This window comes from Podarcis filfolensis (genome assembly GCF_964270895.1).
Source record: "Podarcis filfolensis genome assembly, chromosome: 2".
Classification (NCBI taxonomy): Eukaryota; Metazoa; Chordata; class Lepidosauria; order Squamata; family Lacertidae; genus Podarcis; species Podarcis filfolensis.
The window spans coordinates 95,839,594-95,857,154 of record NC_139605.1 but is presented as its reverse complement, the minus strand read 5'-3'; the positions used below and the strand labels follow the sequence as shown (position 1 = coordinate 95,857,154).

General features: G+C 46.6%; 2 protein-coding genes across 8 annotated transcripts in view; one reads left to right on the top strand and one right to left on the bottom strand.

Moving 5' to 3' along the window:
• AATK (apoptosis associated tyrosine kinase) overlaps nucleotides 1–11,364 on the top strand; it is an 86,159-nt gene extending 74,795 nt beyond the window's left edge. For 5 of the 6 annotated variants that reach the window (XM_083598567.1, XM_083598569.1, XM_083598568.1 and 2 more), the window contains 3 exons: nucleotides 475–637; nucleotides 1,312–1,545; nucleotides 2,905–11,364. In XM_083598567.1, coding sequence (XP_083454693.1) covers nucleotides 475–637; nucleotides 1,312–1,545; nucleotides 2,905–2,936 — 429 coding nt within the window. In that variant the 3' untranslated portion in view covers nucleotides 2,937–11,364. The remainder of the gene's footprint in view (nucleotides 1–474; nucleotides 638–1,311; nucleotides 1,546–2,904) is intronic. The other variant, XM_083598566.1, reaches the window with a different exon arrangement.
• The window catches only part of BAIAP2 (BAR/IMD domain containing adaptor protein 2), a 137,401-nt gene continuing 129,021 nt past the window's right edge, over nucleotides 9,182–17,561 (bottom strand). For both annotated transcript variants that reach the window (XM_083598782.1, XM_083598785.1), the window contains one exon: nucleotides 9,182–16,309. In XM_083598782.1, the coding sequence (XP_083454908.1) occupies nucleotides 16,240–16,309 (70 nt within the window). In that variant the 3' untranslated portion in view covers nucleotides 9,182–16,239. The remainder of the gene's footprint in view (nucleotides 16,310–17,561) is intronic.

Below are 17,561 nucleotides of genomic sequence, written 5' to 3'. Positions count from 1 at the left end.
TCAAAAGTTGTGTGCCTCTTTTGTAGGAAACGCACACTTTTTGTGCGTTCTGCAATTTCCATTCTGCAAGCAACAGAAACACCCCACAGCTATAAGCATCTGCTGATCTCTTAACTAAGTATATTTTTCATCATTTGTTTCGAAAGGTGCTGGTTACCAACATCCCCTAATCTTGATCGTAGTCTTGCAAGTCCGGACAAAGAAACCTTCATCCTATAAGCCTCAGATCTTAATTTGAACATGATTCTCAGTTGTTGTTCTTTTAAAAAAACCAGTTACGTTAATATGGGAGTGACCCAAACTTTTTGCAAGGCCTGGGTTTGAGAGCGGGGGACGGGGGGGCGTTAATTATGGCAGCTACCCTGGGAGCAAATAAGGGTAGGAATGTGTTTATTCCCTAGAGGGCAACCTGGATCCTAGAAGTTGCTCCTAAGAGACAACGAGATAATTATGCCCATTTGTATCTTCACACAGGAAAGCCCCACGAAGGAACTGGCAGAGCATCCTTTCCCGGGAGTAACAGAACCTCCTGTGGCGCCACCTGTGCATAAGGACAGCAACGGTTCCCCAAGCCCAGCAGAGAGAACAGATGCCCCCAGCAGTTCCTCGGAAGGGAGCACCTCTGAAGAGAGTAAGGGTAGGAAACCAGAAGGGAACTGAGCAGGCTCTGGGAGGGCCCTGATGTTTTTCCATCACAACACCTGCACAGGCTGCTTTTCTGAGCTCAGCCCATCTAGGTTTGCTCTTGGGTGCAATATTTTTGCACCGCTTCACTATGCAACGGAGTTGGGGCACCTTCCAGATGTTGTCAACTCCCAGCAGCCTTTATAGCCATTGGGTTGGGTCAGACCTGGGGATGATGGGAGCTGTAGTCGATGACAGCTGGAAGGCCATGTGTCACTTGATTGGACAGATTATGGTCTGCGGATTCCAGCCTCTGTGCATTGCTCCAAGCCAGCGGTTCTCAACCTGTGGGTCCCCAGATGTTGGACTACAACTCCCATCATTCCTGAGCTCTGGCCTTGCTAGCTAGGGGTGATGGGAGTTGTAGTTCAACAACATCTGGGGACCCACAAGTTGAGAAAGGCTGCTCCAAGCAGCAGCTTATGTAAAGCAACCTGCATTTGGCCACTAGAGGGGGATAGAAATTGGTCCTGCACAGCAAGACCTTTTGGACTAGTAGGAACTTGGCGATGCAGCAATTGGACAGGAGGCTAACAGGAAGCAGCAGAGGACAATTGGCCAAGCGGGGGTGGGGTGGGATTTTGGGCCCAGCTCCTTACCCTTCCACTGTGTGTCTTCCCTCTTCAGGTGGTGGTTTTGAGTGGGAAGATGACTTCCCCCTCATGGCAGTGAAAGCATCCGTCATGCCATCGTTGACGTCGGCGGCACCTGAGCCTGCCCTCCCCGGACTGCCACCCACACTAGTGCCAGCTCAGAAGCAGGTGCTGCCCATCCAGTTTTCACGCTTCACAGTCTCACCTGCCCCCGTGTCAAGGTTCTCCATCACACACGTCACTGACTCGGACGCCGGGTCTGTAGGAGGTAAGGGGCATTCAGGTAGCAGAAGAAGGGGGCCCCATTGAGAAGGGGTGAGCCCAGAAGTCTCAAGACTGTAGCTCTTTCTTTCCCTGGGTCTGGAGGAAATGTCTGTCAAGCCACATGGCCTGGCCTAGATGTCACATGATCAACACCGGGAAATGGAGGAATAGTTAAACATTGATAGGAAATGGGGAGCAGTCCTGATTTCCGTGGGAATGCTGTTGAGTGATTTTACTGATGGCACTTAATTGGACCACCAGTTCATAAGGATTAATTCAACCAAGGCCATGTTTGTGTGAAATAATTTCAGTATACCAAGTGCACTAAATAAAACACCCCACATTTTGTAATGTTTACAGCAATTGAATAGGTGGAAACAACAGGGCTATAGATCTGTTTTTAAGAGAGATCCTTTCTAAGAACCTTTTGTTCACATGGACCTTAGAGGCCCTTGCTCCCACTTCCAAGGTGCCTTTGTCTACCGAAAAAGAGTGCGATTGCTCGCTTTGTAGGAAGTAGGGCCAGGAGAATATTCCCCTACAACTTCACTGAATTGATCCATGGTTGTTGGGATGGACATTGTGTGTTCCTGTTCTCAAAATATAACTGAATGGGGGAAGACCTAAGACACTCCAGAATGAACAACTCCTCTGGAAGCATCTAAGGATGTTTGCCCATGTTCATTTGGGCACAGCCCGTTCTGTTAAACCCACTGGGATCATGTTCAGGTGCACCATCAGTGATAGGCAAGTGAAGGAACTACAGGCAAATTATGGACTCCTCTCTGGATTACAAGCTCTGGCCAGCAAGGGTCAGGTTGCACAGCATAATCTGGGTTGGGTTATGCAATGGTGACTGGCACCCATTGGGAGTGGTAGGAAGGACGGCAGGGAGGCCAACAGTAGGGGGAGCCAGAGCCAATGACAGTAGCCTGGACTGGTGGTAAATACCAAGGTAGGTAGATGTGGTTTGGCTGAGGGCAAAACCCCATTCATCTACCTTCGCTGAGTGCCTGAGGCGGAATTTTTTGAATGGGGCTTCTGTGTCCAAAGCAACATAAGATGCAAGCCTGCTTGCACTCTGTTCTATGTTGGGGAACCTTAATTGTATTCGTCCTTTAAAAAACACACAAAAATAATTGTAGAGTGGGGTGAGGGGCTGGCGGCGTGAACTGTAAAATTGGCTTAAGTCATGAGGGCTGGGCTGGGAATTTGTCTCTCCTTTGCTTCTCAACAGCCTTCACAGCCTTGCATTTCATGCGGTAAGAATGGATTCTGCAACTTGGAAAGCTATGCAGAGAGGAGAACCTCCTTTAAGGTTGTGACGCTGCATTACTAACTCCGCCTTTTTCCTTTTTTTTAGGAAGCAGTGAAAACAGAGGCGACAGAGAATGAGCTTAGCCATGGGCTTGATTTTGGACTTGCCCCCTTCAGCATCGGTTTCTGCATCGGGGCTAAGGAGTAAGGACGGAGGCCCAGAACTTGGGTGGAGCAGAGAACTCCATGGTGGTGGTGATGGGGGCTCACTCTTACTATATATATATATTTCTTTTTTAAGAGGCGGATTTTATTGGACAGTTCTTGACTGCTGCTAGGCTGGAGATGCCCCACGGCGTGGCGATTTTGTGACAAGCGTGTGGATGTGAGGGTGTGTGCTTGTGTGTGTGTGTGTGTGAGGGTGTGTATATGTACAGATAGACATATAGACATATAGAACCAATAGCATTTAAAGGGTAGAGCTGTGACCTCGCTAACATCGCTGCCCCCTCCACCCAAGCCATTTTGATACCCCCCGCCTCCCTCTCCAGCTCATGCCTCTTGGATGTTTCGACCCACATTGGCTTCCCAAATTGGGGCACTGCCTTGAGATCACCACCACCTTTTCTTCCTCCTGCCTGTTCTTGTAAGCTTCTCATGTGTGCTTTCCAAGCCCAGCACGGAATAGAGAGCGGAAGCAAGAGAGCACATAGCCTTGCACCGTGTCATTCAGACATGCTTAAATTTGGCCCTTGAAAGCTGAGTACTCCTTCCTTCCTTCTCTCCCTTCCTTGTGACTGCAAGTCCCTTCTTGCCCCCCTCCCTCTACACCTGGCTGTGTCGGGTGTAGCCTGCTGTTCGGCTGCACATCAAATAAGGGGAGAGGTGAGAGAATGGATGGTAGGCAAACTCAAGTGGCACGTAGGGGAGCTAGACGAGGTTCAGGTGGCAATTTCATTTGTGGGACGGGCTCAGTAGCCGTCTTCCCCTTCCACACTGTGTTTCTGCTGCCCCCTCCTTTTCCCACGTATAGATTCTGCAACTACTGCTGGCAACTACTGCTGGCCCCCTGTTCAGCTGCACCACCACTGGAGCACTTAGTGGTATAGGAGCTGTGCCTTAATGGCCTTTGGTGCATCCTTTCTCCATCCTCGCCTTGGGGAAAGCAGCCTCCCTGCCTGTTAGGAAGTCTCCCTGCCTGTTCGGAAGTGGCTGCGTAAGCAGGAAAGAAAGGGGATGTGCAGGAAATGCAAGGTTAACTTAAAAAAACAAAACAAAACCCTATAAGCAGGGGGGAATTTTGTGGTGCAGATGCCCACCTCTCTTCCCTGCCCCCCACACCCGCTGTAGATCCTTCCTATTTTCCCTGCCACAGTATTGTTTAGGTGGAGGCTTTCTGGGGTGCCAAGCTGTGTCCCGTCAGCAAGTGGGTAGGCTGGGTTTGTGTCAAAATGCCAATCTTGGTCATGTGGGGAGAGACTCCAACTTCCCTTCGCAACTCCTAGAGGAACTTAACATACAGGAGGAGACTCCTGACGAGATGTGTAGCAAAAGCAGGTCAAACGGCTACCGGGACTATTTTTGTAAAAAAAAAATTACCCTGCGCTATATCACCTGTCCTAACAGAGCGGCAGATTTAAGTTATTGTTGCCAAAGAGATGTAAAGAGTTAACTTTTATCAAGGTTTCTTGGGGATGGGGTGGGGGAAAGGATTGGAAGGAGGGAACCGGGGTGGGGGGGGAGAGCATTGTGGTTGCTTTCTTTTGTTTTTGGTTTAAATCTTTTATCAGTTTAAACCTTAGGATAATTGTGCAATTTGGATTGGGGGGGGAGGAGAAGTAATGAGGGGGTCTACACTCGGGGGTTGTGGCCTTTTGGGGCTATAGACCAAACACAGATACTGGAAATCAAGGGTGCAGGTAGCAGCTGCTAACAACTGTATTTGTGGACCATTTCCAAATAGGGGCTAGAGGACAACCATGGCCACAGGAGCCCAAGACAGCAGCAAAACATGCTTTTCTTAAGAGGGCTTTTTTCTCTTTCATGTCTCTGGCTGTTTCTCTTGACATCAGGGCCGATGACTCTTCTTTTTAGCTCCGCAAGGGGCATAATGCACTTCTAAGAGCAGAAGGAGAGCACTTGCGGGTTCAGGTAGTGGCCCATCTACTCCAACATCCTGTTCTCACAGTGGCCAACTAGATGCCGGTGGGAAGCCCACAGGGCAGGGCATGAGTACAGCAGTACTCTCCGCACTTCTGATTCCCCACTGCGTCGGATGGTGGAGTCAGGGCATAGCCATGGTGGCTAGTAGCCACCGATAACCCCGACCTCCATGAATTTATCTCATCTTTTTTTAAAGCCATCCAGATTTGTGGCCATCACTGCCTCTTATGAGCAAGTGCCATAGTCTTTAACGCTGCTGTGCGACGTAGTACTTCTTTTTGTCTGTTCCAAATCTTGCAAAATTCAGCTTCATTTTCGAATTCTAGTGTTATCAGAGGGTAATACCCTATCTGCTTTCTTCACACCATGCATAATTTTATGTACCTCTTCTATTATATATCCTAGAATTGTAAAGTTGGAAGGGGCCTTCAGGATCATCTAGTCCAAGCCCTCACAATGCAGGAATATGCAGCTGCCCCATTCGGGGATCGAACCTGCAACCTTGGCATTATCAGCACCATGCTGTAACCAGCTGAGCTACCCAAGCCGATCTAATATCTCACCTCTTGTTCATTCCCCACCCCCATGCTTAAGTATTAATTTATATACACGCACAATGCCCCCACCATTCATCTTACCGGATGAATAGAGGTGGGGGTGGCTTTAAGATCTCCCTTCTTCTCATCTTCTTCCAACCTGCTCCCCACACACCAATTTTAGCCAGCTGAGAATCAGTGAAGCTGCATTCCTAAGCACAGTTATAAACTTCGGTGGAACTTAACATTTTAAGTGAGTATTGCTTAAGAGTCCTGCTGGTGGTTTCTTGATTCTTCACATCCTGGGCACCAACCAGGACACCAAGAAGTGTGTTTGAAGCAATAGTTTTGTCTCTCCCTGCCCTCCCTCCCCTGGAAGCCAGAATATTGTCATGTGCATGGCATTCCTTGCTGGGAACTGTGCTTCCTTGGTCTTTGTGAGATCTGCTGTCCTTGCTGAAAGAGCTGCCAGGCATGGAAAGTTAGCCATGCTCTGTTCACAGCCTCCTTGTATGCCGAGGTCAAATACACATATTTAGTCCCTCTCCTACTGCAGACCAGCATATACACGATGCCTGCAGTTATCTCCTTGCTGTATAGTCCCTAAACACAACTGGATAGCCCTGGACTTCGGAAGTAGCAGTGCTCTTGTCCGGCTTTTCTTCACTAAAGTTTGCATTATGCCTGGGTAGGTGACAGAGATAGTATTGCTGTTGACTCAGTTCCCTCTCCATGTGGCAACCAGAAAACTGTTGCTCAAGCTTGTTCTCCTGGTCGGGGCTGCCAGACTTCATGGCATTCACCGCCAGGTATTTGTTGTTTGATCTTGCTCGAACAGCTGAATCTGTGATGCCACCCACACTTCTGGCCAGTGTGGCCAACTGGGAAGAGAACTCCGAAGGAAATAATGAACTGGAGGAGGAGCCAGCAAATAAGCAGTTCTAGCATTGATGCCTGGATATACCAGAGCAGGGGCAGCAGGTCTGACCCAGGAAGAACTGCAAAGACCACAGCACATTTTCTTTCCTGCCCAGTTTCATTTGGGTGCGGCAACTCATTTCCCCAGTGAGTTGTGCTCCATGCACACCAGCACATGCCTATTCCCAGGAGCCAGAGAGGACAGAGTGCAAGAGGGACTTCTGCAACTTCTGTTTTCTGCATTTTGCTTTGCTACATCAGCCACACACAAGTGCCACCTACGGACAAGAGCTACCCCTTCTTATTGAGCAGAATGAGGTACTGCTTCCAGTGGCTAAAAGGGGAAACCCAAAATGGGAACCTCAAGGCTGGGGAAAAGGGGCCCCTCTCCCACACTGCAAAAAAGAAAGAGTGGTTTGTTAGCTGTTAACCTCTCCAACCAGAACATCGCAGCTTCAAGAATCCAAGTCCGGGCAAAGCCTTCTGAATGAATTATTTCCAAAGCTGTAAAATGGCTCTGTCCCATGGCTTTGGGCAGATATTTATGCAAGATGTCCAGCTGTCTCCATATCAGAACGACAGTGTTCCCAGTAAGTAGCATCCACTTTGGATATGGTCCATCCTGGCACGAGTGCAGCTGTGAGCAGCTGGTGGGATTGCCATAGGGGCTCAGTGGAACTCTCTCTCTCCCCCCTCGTTGCTGCATCAGAGCACACTAGCCATTAACTAGAACAGGAGGAATCCAGGGCACTTCACAGTCCAGGCATTTGCACTAGAATTTGCTTGACAATGCAACAGAATTCCAGGTTGGACCCTGTGTTAGAGAAGGAAGGTTTGATGCAGAAACAGAAGCGGCTTTTACCTCTTGTGCTGGGCAACAGCCAGACCTCTGCAGTTCACGTGCATCTTGGAGGGAAACAGGAGGAGAGCTCTATTAGGCTCTGTGGCAACCTCTCTGCATGTGCACAGATGTGCAGAGGGATCATGCCCTTCCCAGTTGCTCTTCATTTGGGAATGGAAGGAAGACAACTGAGAACCATGTATAAGCTGTAGAGACACGAAGCCACTTGGGCGAAAGGGGGCAGAGTGTTCTTCTTGCCACACACTATGGCCAGAATTCCACTCTCTACCCAATAGTTACTTGGGCAAAAAAAGAGAGAAGCAGGGAATGCCATGAACACTAGTAATGTGCCCACAACTACTGATGGCCCAAGGGTTTTGGCCTCTGTGGTTCCAGTCAATTCATTGTGGGTATAATTTGAGGTGGACCACGCACAAATTGCTCCAGTATCTTACCACCGCCTGCAAGCACTCCTGCTACAGTTTTACCAGCAGAGCTGGAAGCAGCTAACTGCCACCTTGCAAGATGTGTGGGAAGAACAGAAGAACTGTCATTGGCTACCCCTTCATCTTAATTTCTTTCTGGCTCAGGAATTCTCCGGAGCCGGAGCCAACTGCAAGTGGGCAAAGTGGAGAAAGCCTGCTTTCTTACAGTGCCAGCTGCTTTGGGTTGCGAAGCATACATTTCTAGCACCTGTGCCAACATGTATTGGTGGCTAGGAGCCAGGCTGTGCTGTAGCCCACTGTGCTATTTGCACCATTATAAAGTCGGGTTTGCTATAAAGCCAGCACACTTGGGTTTCTGCATTTGGATTAGTGATGCTTCCGCACTATTGCGTTTATTCTGGGATGGCCATTCTTCATCCACTCACTTTTTACAGGGCAGTCACATGACATTGCAATCAAATCATTCCCATCCCCTCTTCTGCTTTTCACTATGCTTCTATGATTTTGTTCTGGGAGAATCTGATGTAAGAAGAAATGGAACAGCAGCACAGGGTTAAGCCACCTTGGTGCTGCCCTTATGTTCCTTGCTCCCTCCTCCTCAGAGACCTGCTTTTGACACATGCAGTGGGGCTTCCAGCAACTGAACCCTATTGCTGTACCTCTTCAACTGGGGCACTCTTTCATTATTACCTTTTCAGCCGGTGCCATTTGAGCAGCGTACATTTAAAAACAACAACAAAGCGTTTGAATGCCTTTTCACATTAAAATAAAATATATGAGCAACAGCGCTTCAGTGAAAAGAGCATTTTAGCCCAAATTTAAATGTTGGTGATAAAATTAAATACCGTTAAAGGGGTTCATTAGCTTCACTGTTAGCTGCCCACCCACATGGCTATGTTAAGCTCATTGTTGTGAACAGAACATGGCAGGATGTACATGCACACATAGAACACAGCACCAGCTGAATTGGGGGAAAGCCTGTTGCAGTTGTGCATGTAGCAAAAGGGTAATGACTGGGTAGCACTAATAGCCCACAGTCTGAAAGCACCCTTAGCTGTGCGGTCCTATCTATGCATGTCTACTCAGGGTAAGTCCCACTGAGTTCAGTAGGACTTACTCCCAGGTAAGTGTGTAAAGGATTGCTGCTTAGGAGTACATTATTTATCATGTTGCCTCTAATAGCATCAGGAATAATCAACATTTGTTTTTATTTAAACAGCTATCCTTCCATCCCTTGTGGCTTTTGAAGCCCCATCCATTCATACCACATGCATGGAAAGCAAGTAGGTTGTTGCCAAATGCAGGATTCTCCCTGGCACCATGGGCATGTGAGTTAAGTCTACTAACCATCCATCTGCGCTGGTGTGTCTTTTCAAATTGCCCTCGCCATACCCTGGTGAGTACAACCAGGGCTTTGTGTGTACTGCCATTCAGTGGAAAATGTTTTTTTTTTTTGTTTTTTTGTTCTTAAGGCCACAGAATACAATACTTGCAGCAGAATGTGGTTTTGTAAGAACCTCTTCTTTCACTTGGAAAGAAAAGCAAGTTTCTAGCCATTATGATTGCAAGGATAAGCCTGAACAAACCTCAGAAGCTGGAGAGGCTACTGGTTCCCTGGTGAGGTTTAGTAGTTGTTGTTGCTGCTGCCGCCACAGGGCTTCAATATCCTCTTTCCTTGCCATGAAAGGGCAGGGAAACAGAATACAGGGACCATCAGGGAGATCTTGCAAATTCGCTTGATGTATGTAATATATAGCCTATGTAGCTTGTCATACACAGCCCTCTTTCTATCAGTTTAGGATGGAAGGTGAATGGCCCAGCTTACCATGAGGCTTGAGTTTCATTTTGGGCTTTATTGTGCTTCCCAACCTTATTGTTTCCTGGCCTCGGTTTTTCCCGTCTGTAAGTGTTATGGGAGGCCGGTCCCAGCAGAGCTAATAGTTGGCAAACCAGGCTTACCGTGTAAGCTGTAGAGGCAGTTAAGGGTGACTCCAAGTGCTCCAAGCAACATTTGCTCCGAAGATCATCCACGGCCAATAGTGAGACAACACACACTTCTTACCATATTCCTACAAGGGCACCTTGCATTTTTATTTATTTATTTCAATTCCATTTAAATTGTTAAAAAAAAAACAACCCTCTAAGCTGTTTACATAAAATACAAAACATTATGTTAAAAGTTACGATCGGTAAAAGTCAGGAATAAGAAGAAAGCTTTGCCAGAAGTGGAGGGGAAAGGTACCATTTCCAGTGTTCGGGGTTTCTGTGCTTATGCCACTCTATAGGATCAGCAGCAGAATAAATTATGCAAAGTAAACAAATTGTGCAAATAAAGCAAATTTGCATGATTTATATAGGATGCAGAATTTACCTTTTTTTTATTTTAAAGCGTGTCGCGCATTGACTGCCTTAGTGAGCAAGGAGGGTGTAGCAAGAGACCTTCATCCAAGATGGTTGTAAAGCAGATTGAGCCTGCTCACACTTTACACCAGTTTTCGTTGTCCAGCCTCCCCTTCCTCTGTGAGAAGCAGATGTGGCTCAGAACAGATTTTTTTTACTATGAGAGAGCAGTGCTTAAGTGCCTACAGAACAAGCAGCTGAGGCCATGAAACCTCTCTCCTTTTGTGGAAGTTGCCTACCACCAATGCTGGCTTTGGGTGGTGGAAATACTGTAAAACAGCATTTGCTCCAGAGTTGTGCAGCGTTTCTTTTTTCTAAACCCCTGAGACAGGTTAATCTAGATGCAATATCCAGAGCAAAAGTCAGTGGTGGGCATAAGATGACAAAACAACAACAAACCAATCCCTTTATCCACATGGGTGCAATATGCCTCTTATGTAATGGGAAGAGTTGGCTTTCATTCCAACAGGACTGAGTGCTGTTATTCTCCAACTGGGAGACATTTGGATTGGAGGAACAGCAGCCACGGGCAGAAATGGTACTCCTCCCAGCACTGAGGTACAAAACTCCAGGCGATTCCGCAAGGGAAGGTAGGCTTTATAGGCTGCTGAACACTACTGGCACCTCCAAGCAAGCACACTAGGCAGTGCTATTTGCATGGGCCCCGTTTTCACCTGATATACTCTGTATAACTACCCCACATTTCTTTCCGTCGTAGGCAGCTGCCAGGCATGGCACAGGTGCAACTGGGCATATACACAGCTTGTGGTGGTGGTATCAACATGGGGTGTTTTTGAGTGGGGTTTCTATCCGTTACACTTGGGTTCCTTCCACATTCGGTGAAATGGGAGAGTGGAAGATTCACAGGCATAATGAGTTCCGTGGAGCGCAGCTTTGAGGATGGGAGTGTTGCTAAGTGGCTACAGCGCAGTTCGGCCTCCAAGCCGCGTTCCTTTGGGCGCTGCATTTGAACAAGAAACGCTTAAGGGTGTGTGTGGTCTATAGCATCAAAATGCATTCAGCACCTGAGAGGCTGCATGAAGACAGAGCTAGAGAGCTATGTTTTAGATTGTGCTGGTTTTTGTTTTTTTAAAAAAGAAAAGAGAGAGAGAGAGAGGCTATTTACAGTGTATATTTTATTGATACGGGTCATAATTGCTGTATTTTTTATCAGTGCTGATTTCCATACAGCTCCCAGCATGTGTGTCAAATACCATTGGTCCAATAATAATAACACTAAAAATAAAACATTTTTAAAATAAGCCATTTTCTGCCTGCTCTCATCATAACATCTACTATGCGTTGAAGCCAGCATAATTTATTGGGGTTTCATAGGTTAAGCCAGAGGCTGTGATAGAGGGAGGGCAGATGAGCCTACCTTGCGACAGGCACTGCTCCTTTCTCAGGAAGCAAACTCAGAGGTGCAGGAAAATCTGTACCTGCTGGATTTCTGACTCACGCTAAAGGCACATGAATCTGGTGTTGTGCCAATACTCATGAGAGCGTCCGTTAGTCACTTTGTGTTCTAGAGTTCTATACTGCTCTTGTGGATGGTAGCAAGCAAATTTAAAAACACCACTTTACAGCTGTAGTCAATCCCTACCTTAAGCCAGCAAGGGGGCTTTGTGAGTGTGAGTGAGCTCAGCAGCACATGGAGCCTTTTCAAATACTTCCTAGTGCCCTACCTGAACCTTATTTAGTAGCACAGGAGGATGGCTGGGAAGGTAGCAGAAAGGTTGAGGTTTTGCTATTGTGGGCTTGTTTTTTTAAGCAGCATCTAGAGCAGCCTTTCTCAACCTGTGGGTCCCCAGATGTTGTTGAACTACAACTCCCATCATCCCTAGCTAGCAAGGCCAGAGCTCAGGGATGATGGGAGTTGCAGTCCAACAACATCTGGGGACCCACAGGTTGAGAACCACTGAATTCTAGAGCAAACTGGCGAAGCTTGCAGATCAAAGGCCACATGTGACACAACAAATAGCCACAGCTTGCTTCCTAGGCAGTGTTTTACCCCCATTTTACAGAGCGCTAGTGGAAACACTTGAGTGGAGATAGTTGTGCCCTAATTAGTACAGGGGACCTTTGGGGGCTTGTTATTGATTTGCTAGCGAGGAGCAGGCTAAACCACCAGATTCCTATCAGTTTTGTACCTAGGCCTGGCCTGTTGTTAATCTGATGTTGAGTACAACCTCTTGAAGCACTACTTTCATTCCCCAGTGGGGTTTTTTTTCGGGGGGAGAGAGGTTTGTATCCTTGTTATCTAGCTTATAGTATGAATTCTTCCAATACAAACAAGTCCACCTCTTCCTTAATTTTAATTCACGAAATAAAGGGTCAAGGATAACAGGCACAGTGTTGAGGGGAGAGGTGTTTGAAGGAACGCCTCAGTCTCCTGCAGTTTAAATAAGTGTTTAATTTACAGACATTCTAAATGCTTCACAAATGCAATTGGGTCAGTCTGTAGCAGCAAGCAAGGAAGGAAAGCAGTGCTGGGCCTCCTTTGAAGACCCAACTGCTGAGAAGCCACATAGCACATTTTACCTGGAGCATTAAATGGCTGCCACACTGCATTTCTGAAAGAGAGACAACTCCTGAGCACTAATCCCTAGGGCATGTGTGGCTACAGCAGCAACGACCGGCATGCACAAGCCTTCAAGCTGGAGCAACAGAGAAGGGATATGGGGGCCTGCCAGCGGTAAGTATTCATGAAGTTCTCCTACGTAATCTTGTAGATAGGTGCTTCCACTACCCTTTTCAGTGTTCCGCATGGAGCTGAAGTGTTTGGTAGCTTGTACCTTCTATTCGTTTTTGCTACGAGCCAGCTGCTGACTGCTGTATTTCCTTCTGTTCTGGGTGGCAGTGGTGGTTGCTGATGCAGACAGATAAATTTGATACCACAAGCAGCTGCTCAGTGTCCCTCTTCCAGCATGAAATGTTGGCAAGTCACAGCGCACTTCTGGATCGAAACAGGTCAATTGTACGGTTGTTCCCTATTCTCAAAAACACATTAAACATGCCCATCTCAAACACTGAGTTGCTGCATTTTAACTGGAGATTTACCGCCCTCCCTTTTGTCATGTAACACTAGTACTTTGTCCCTTAGGTACATAATGGTGTTCAAAGCCTTGAATTCACATGGTGTGCCTTTGCACAGAGGGTCAGAGGGCATGATAATATTCTTAACCTAGGAAACCTAGAGGAGATTTAAGTCCAGGTGTCTTTATGCTGCCCGCATCTTGATCACTTCTGCCAGAACTAGAGTGTAACATTACTCTGCAAACTGGGCTGCACTCCTGCAACCATTACTACATTGGGATGGGATACTTTCTACCCTTGTTGCTGGCCTGAGATAAGTGTGAATAAAGAGCTAGAAATAAATAATAATAATAATAAATCTGGAAAGAGTCTCTTCATCTAAGTAGAATTTGACCTTTCTGCATAGTATGGCTCTGTGCCATTTCTCAAAATATTAAGCTCTGGCTGAGAAACCTCATCACACTCCTGTGGACAAAGCCCTGAGGTAATTATTAAGCGCAATAGAGAGAAAGAAATATATTTCAGAGGGAGGAAGGTAATAGAAGCAGGCTGGATACACTCAGGCACGCTGGCTGCAACACAGGACCTGCATGTTTACTCATAAGCAAGGAACGGCCTAGAATTGCAGCTGTCAGCCAAGGTCGGCATTTGCCAGATTATCTGTCCCAAACAGGAACAAACAATAATTGGTCTGTACTTAAAATACATTATCTCTGTACAAAAATAAAGGTGTACAGACATGTATGGAAGCACATCATGAGCATCAGTAAAAATGCAAGCAATGATGCCTTTCCATGTAGAATACTAGCGAGATCTCAGCCCCTCTAAATGTGAGGCTGGCACTGCGGATGCATTTATTTTATTTTATTTATTTATTTTAGACTCTAATGTAAAGTGAGGGCACAGAGTTTAATCATCAAACCTTCTCAATTTGCATGTGTGTTTTATCTGAGAACCAAACGACGCAAGGCAGCTCTGTGGTTCTTCAACCTGAATCCACATGTGGCTGCTCTCTTTCCCCTAATGCTTATTTTTATTTTTATTATTATTATTATTATTATTATTATTATTATTATTATTATTATTATTATTAGAGAGTACTGGCAACAGTTAAGGAGAGGGCCCGTTTAACCGTTCTTTGGTAAACGTTTGCCTACTCAAACACACCAAGCTGCTTTTCCATGCATGGAGGAAAGAGATACAAGGCCCCTGGCTCATCTTCTCACCCCACTTCCCAGAGAAACTCCTGATAGTCCTGCCTTGCCTGCCTTCCTTAGCAATCACATCACAACATGCATTGCGTAGCTTGCCCCCAAATTACTTCTGACTGGGATTTTGGAGGAGGTGCCAAGATGCCTGCAGTATCTCATGGTAGGTTTAGAGATGAGAGACAGCTGCCACTTCCCAGGATGGATGGCTGAATTAGAAGTCAGATTGCGGATGAACTCCAGCAAGAGGAAACTTGGCCAGAAATGATGAATGTGCATCAGAAGCCAATCCTGTGACCCCCAAGAGTGATCTGCAAGTTGACTGCTGCTGTTAGGGGAGACAGTAGTACAGATCCCGCCTTTCCAGTTTGGAAGTGCACGCTAACATCACCTTGCTGGGATAGCCATGCAACACTGAGTGCTGTGCACTGAAGCTTTAGGGAACTTTGGTCTCTCCAGCTCAACAGCATATGCAAAAGCTTCTTATGAATACATTCTAACATTCACATTGTAAGGCAGGAGCAGCTAGCCTGTGGTTCTCCAGGTATTTCTGGGCAACAAGTCCCATAATCCCTGACCACTGACCATGATGGCTGGAGCTGAAGGGAGTACAACAAACCTAGAGGGCCACAGCTTAGCCACCCCTGTTGTTAAGGCAAAGGCAAGGGCATCTTAGAAAGAAAAGCAGGCTATAAAGAGCAACAAAAAGAGGAACTCTGCAAGGTCCTGTTTCACTGCCCAAGAGTAATACTAATGGCATTGACTTGCAGTACCAAACTGGGGCCAGGCTGCCTAAGATGGCCTCTTCCTGTGGCATGGACACTGAAACACTGCGCCAGGCAGTATGTGTAGAGAAGAATTCCACTGGAAGAGGAGTTCAGGGCAGAAAGAGGGGTGGGCAGGAGAGAGAGAGAGATAAGCTAGCTTTGTTAACTGCTGGGGTTCTCCCCCAGCCTAGCTAATTAGCAAGGAGAAGGGGGCTGGTGCTCACTGAAAAGCAACTCAAAAGGGCGTTTCCCTACTTGGTGCACCATAGCCATGTGCACACGACATGAAAAATGTGTACATAACAATTTGACTATGATCAGGCACAGGATGACTGCCTTGTGAAGTTCGACCTGCCTTTTACTTCATTCCATACTTGCAGTGATCTGGACTGGTCATGAAAATTAAAAGGGTAATTAGAGGACTAACTTTTGGAGGTAACTAGAGGTAACTTTTGGAGTCTGGCTGTGCTAAGTTTAAGGAGAGTGGGCTACCCAGTGAAAGCGCAGCACAAGTCAAAATGAGCCAGTGAGTCTTCCATCTATATAATGCGCTGCTCTGGCTGTAGAGCTGTGCAGTACAGACTTGCAGCTGCTAGCAGCCGCTGTCTGGTGACACCGGGCAGTGCTAAAGTTTTTATTGACAACCACTGAAGTCCAGAGGCTCAATTTATTCAAATCCACACATTTGATTGTGCCGAGAGACCTCCACAAGAAATTAATTGAGAAATAAGATAATTGCAAAACGGAATGTCTCATCCTGCTCATACTAGCTTTCCTAGCTTATTATCACCCTTAGAAGGTTTTGAACGTAAGTCTATAACAGAACAGACTACATGGCCTGGTTCATCGTTCTAGCTCTCCATTCACAACAGAGACATCATGTACTCTTTGAGGTACTTATCACTCCAAAGGCCAAGGTATATCTTCTGCTCTAAAGACAAAAATAAAGAAAATGAGTGCGCCAACTTCTGCTTCTCAAGCAGGAGGCTGAGATTCAGTCTAACTACAAAAATAAAGAGTTGTGGAAAGATAGACACGTGTGCTTTACAAGGACACCACAGAAATGCCACACAGGTGAAACTCAAAAAGGTGCGAGGTACCCGCCGTCGCCCAATATCCCTGGAGATCAGCTGATGAGAGGAGCGGAACGATCGTTCGTCACCGTTGGTTTGAGCTGGACATTGGCAAAAGGATTCCTGCAGAGAGAAAGCAAGGCTCAGCTTTAGTGGGAAGAACTTTAGGAACCAATTGGCCTACACCCAATGAGACAACAGGAAGAATGAGAGATGCAACAGGGACGACAAGGATGCCTGCACAGTGCACACTAGAAAACACAGTTCCTGCTGCAAAATCAAGACAGCATCAATTCAGACAAAAATCTTTTAACTACTTGGAAGGTATCTTTGCCCTAGATGGCCAAATCTTAATGACAAAGCATTTCAACATTGGCATTCAATATATTTAATACTACGAGTCCTTTCAAGATTCAAGCTGGAGAGTCCCAGTGATTAAAATATTAAAAGAACACCAATCCCCCCCCAAAAAAAAGAATTGCTGGACTCTTCCACAACTGCTTCTAGTGTTCAGGCATGAGTGCCGGTCCTCTTGTAGCCGATAAGGCACTATCCAAGAGATATCATCAAGCTTGGGGGAAGCTCAAACTATTTAGGGGGGAAATTGTTTAAGGTGGAAACATCCCAATGAGGACCAAGTATGCTCACTGATCACAAAAGGCTGGCAGTTGCTGTGGAGCAAACAGAAAACCATGTGGGGAGGGGGAATGGAACAGGCCACGGCTGACAGACTGGAACCCTGAACAGGAGTCCTCCCCCCCAGCACCATTTCATTGCAAGTCCCATTTGTTCTTCCACAAATCCAAGCCACCTGTAAACAGAATGGCCTTTTTAATTACCGTATTTTTTGCTCTATAAGACGCACCAGACCACAAGACGCACCTAGTTTTTGGAGGAGGAAAACAAGAAAAAAAATATTCTGAATCTCAGAAGCCAGAACAGCAAAAGGGATCGCTGCGCAGTGAAAGCAGCAATCCCTCTTGCTGTTCTGGCTTCTGGAATAGCTGTGCAGCCTGCATTCACTCCACAAGACGCGCACACATTTCCCCTTACTTTTTAGGAAGGAAAAAGTGAGTCTTATAGAGCAAAAAATACGGTATGCCTTTTTGCAATTAAGGGGGGCATGACTATCCGTCGCTCAGTTTGGGCAAGGTTAGGTGGCCTGCTGGCATAGATCTGCCTGCAGACAGAAAGGTCTACACCCTTATGACCGGCTTTCTTTTCACCGTCCAAACTGTATTGGAGGAATTTGCTCCAGGACTGAATCATTGCTTTCTAGGTTCTCCCGAGCAACTGAACTATTTTCAGATTATGCTGCTCTTCTCCCTCTGCACCCGTGCCTCCCTCCTGCAAGCAAAAAGTCACATTTTGTTGA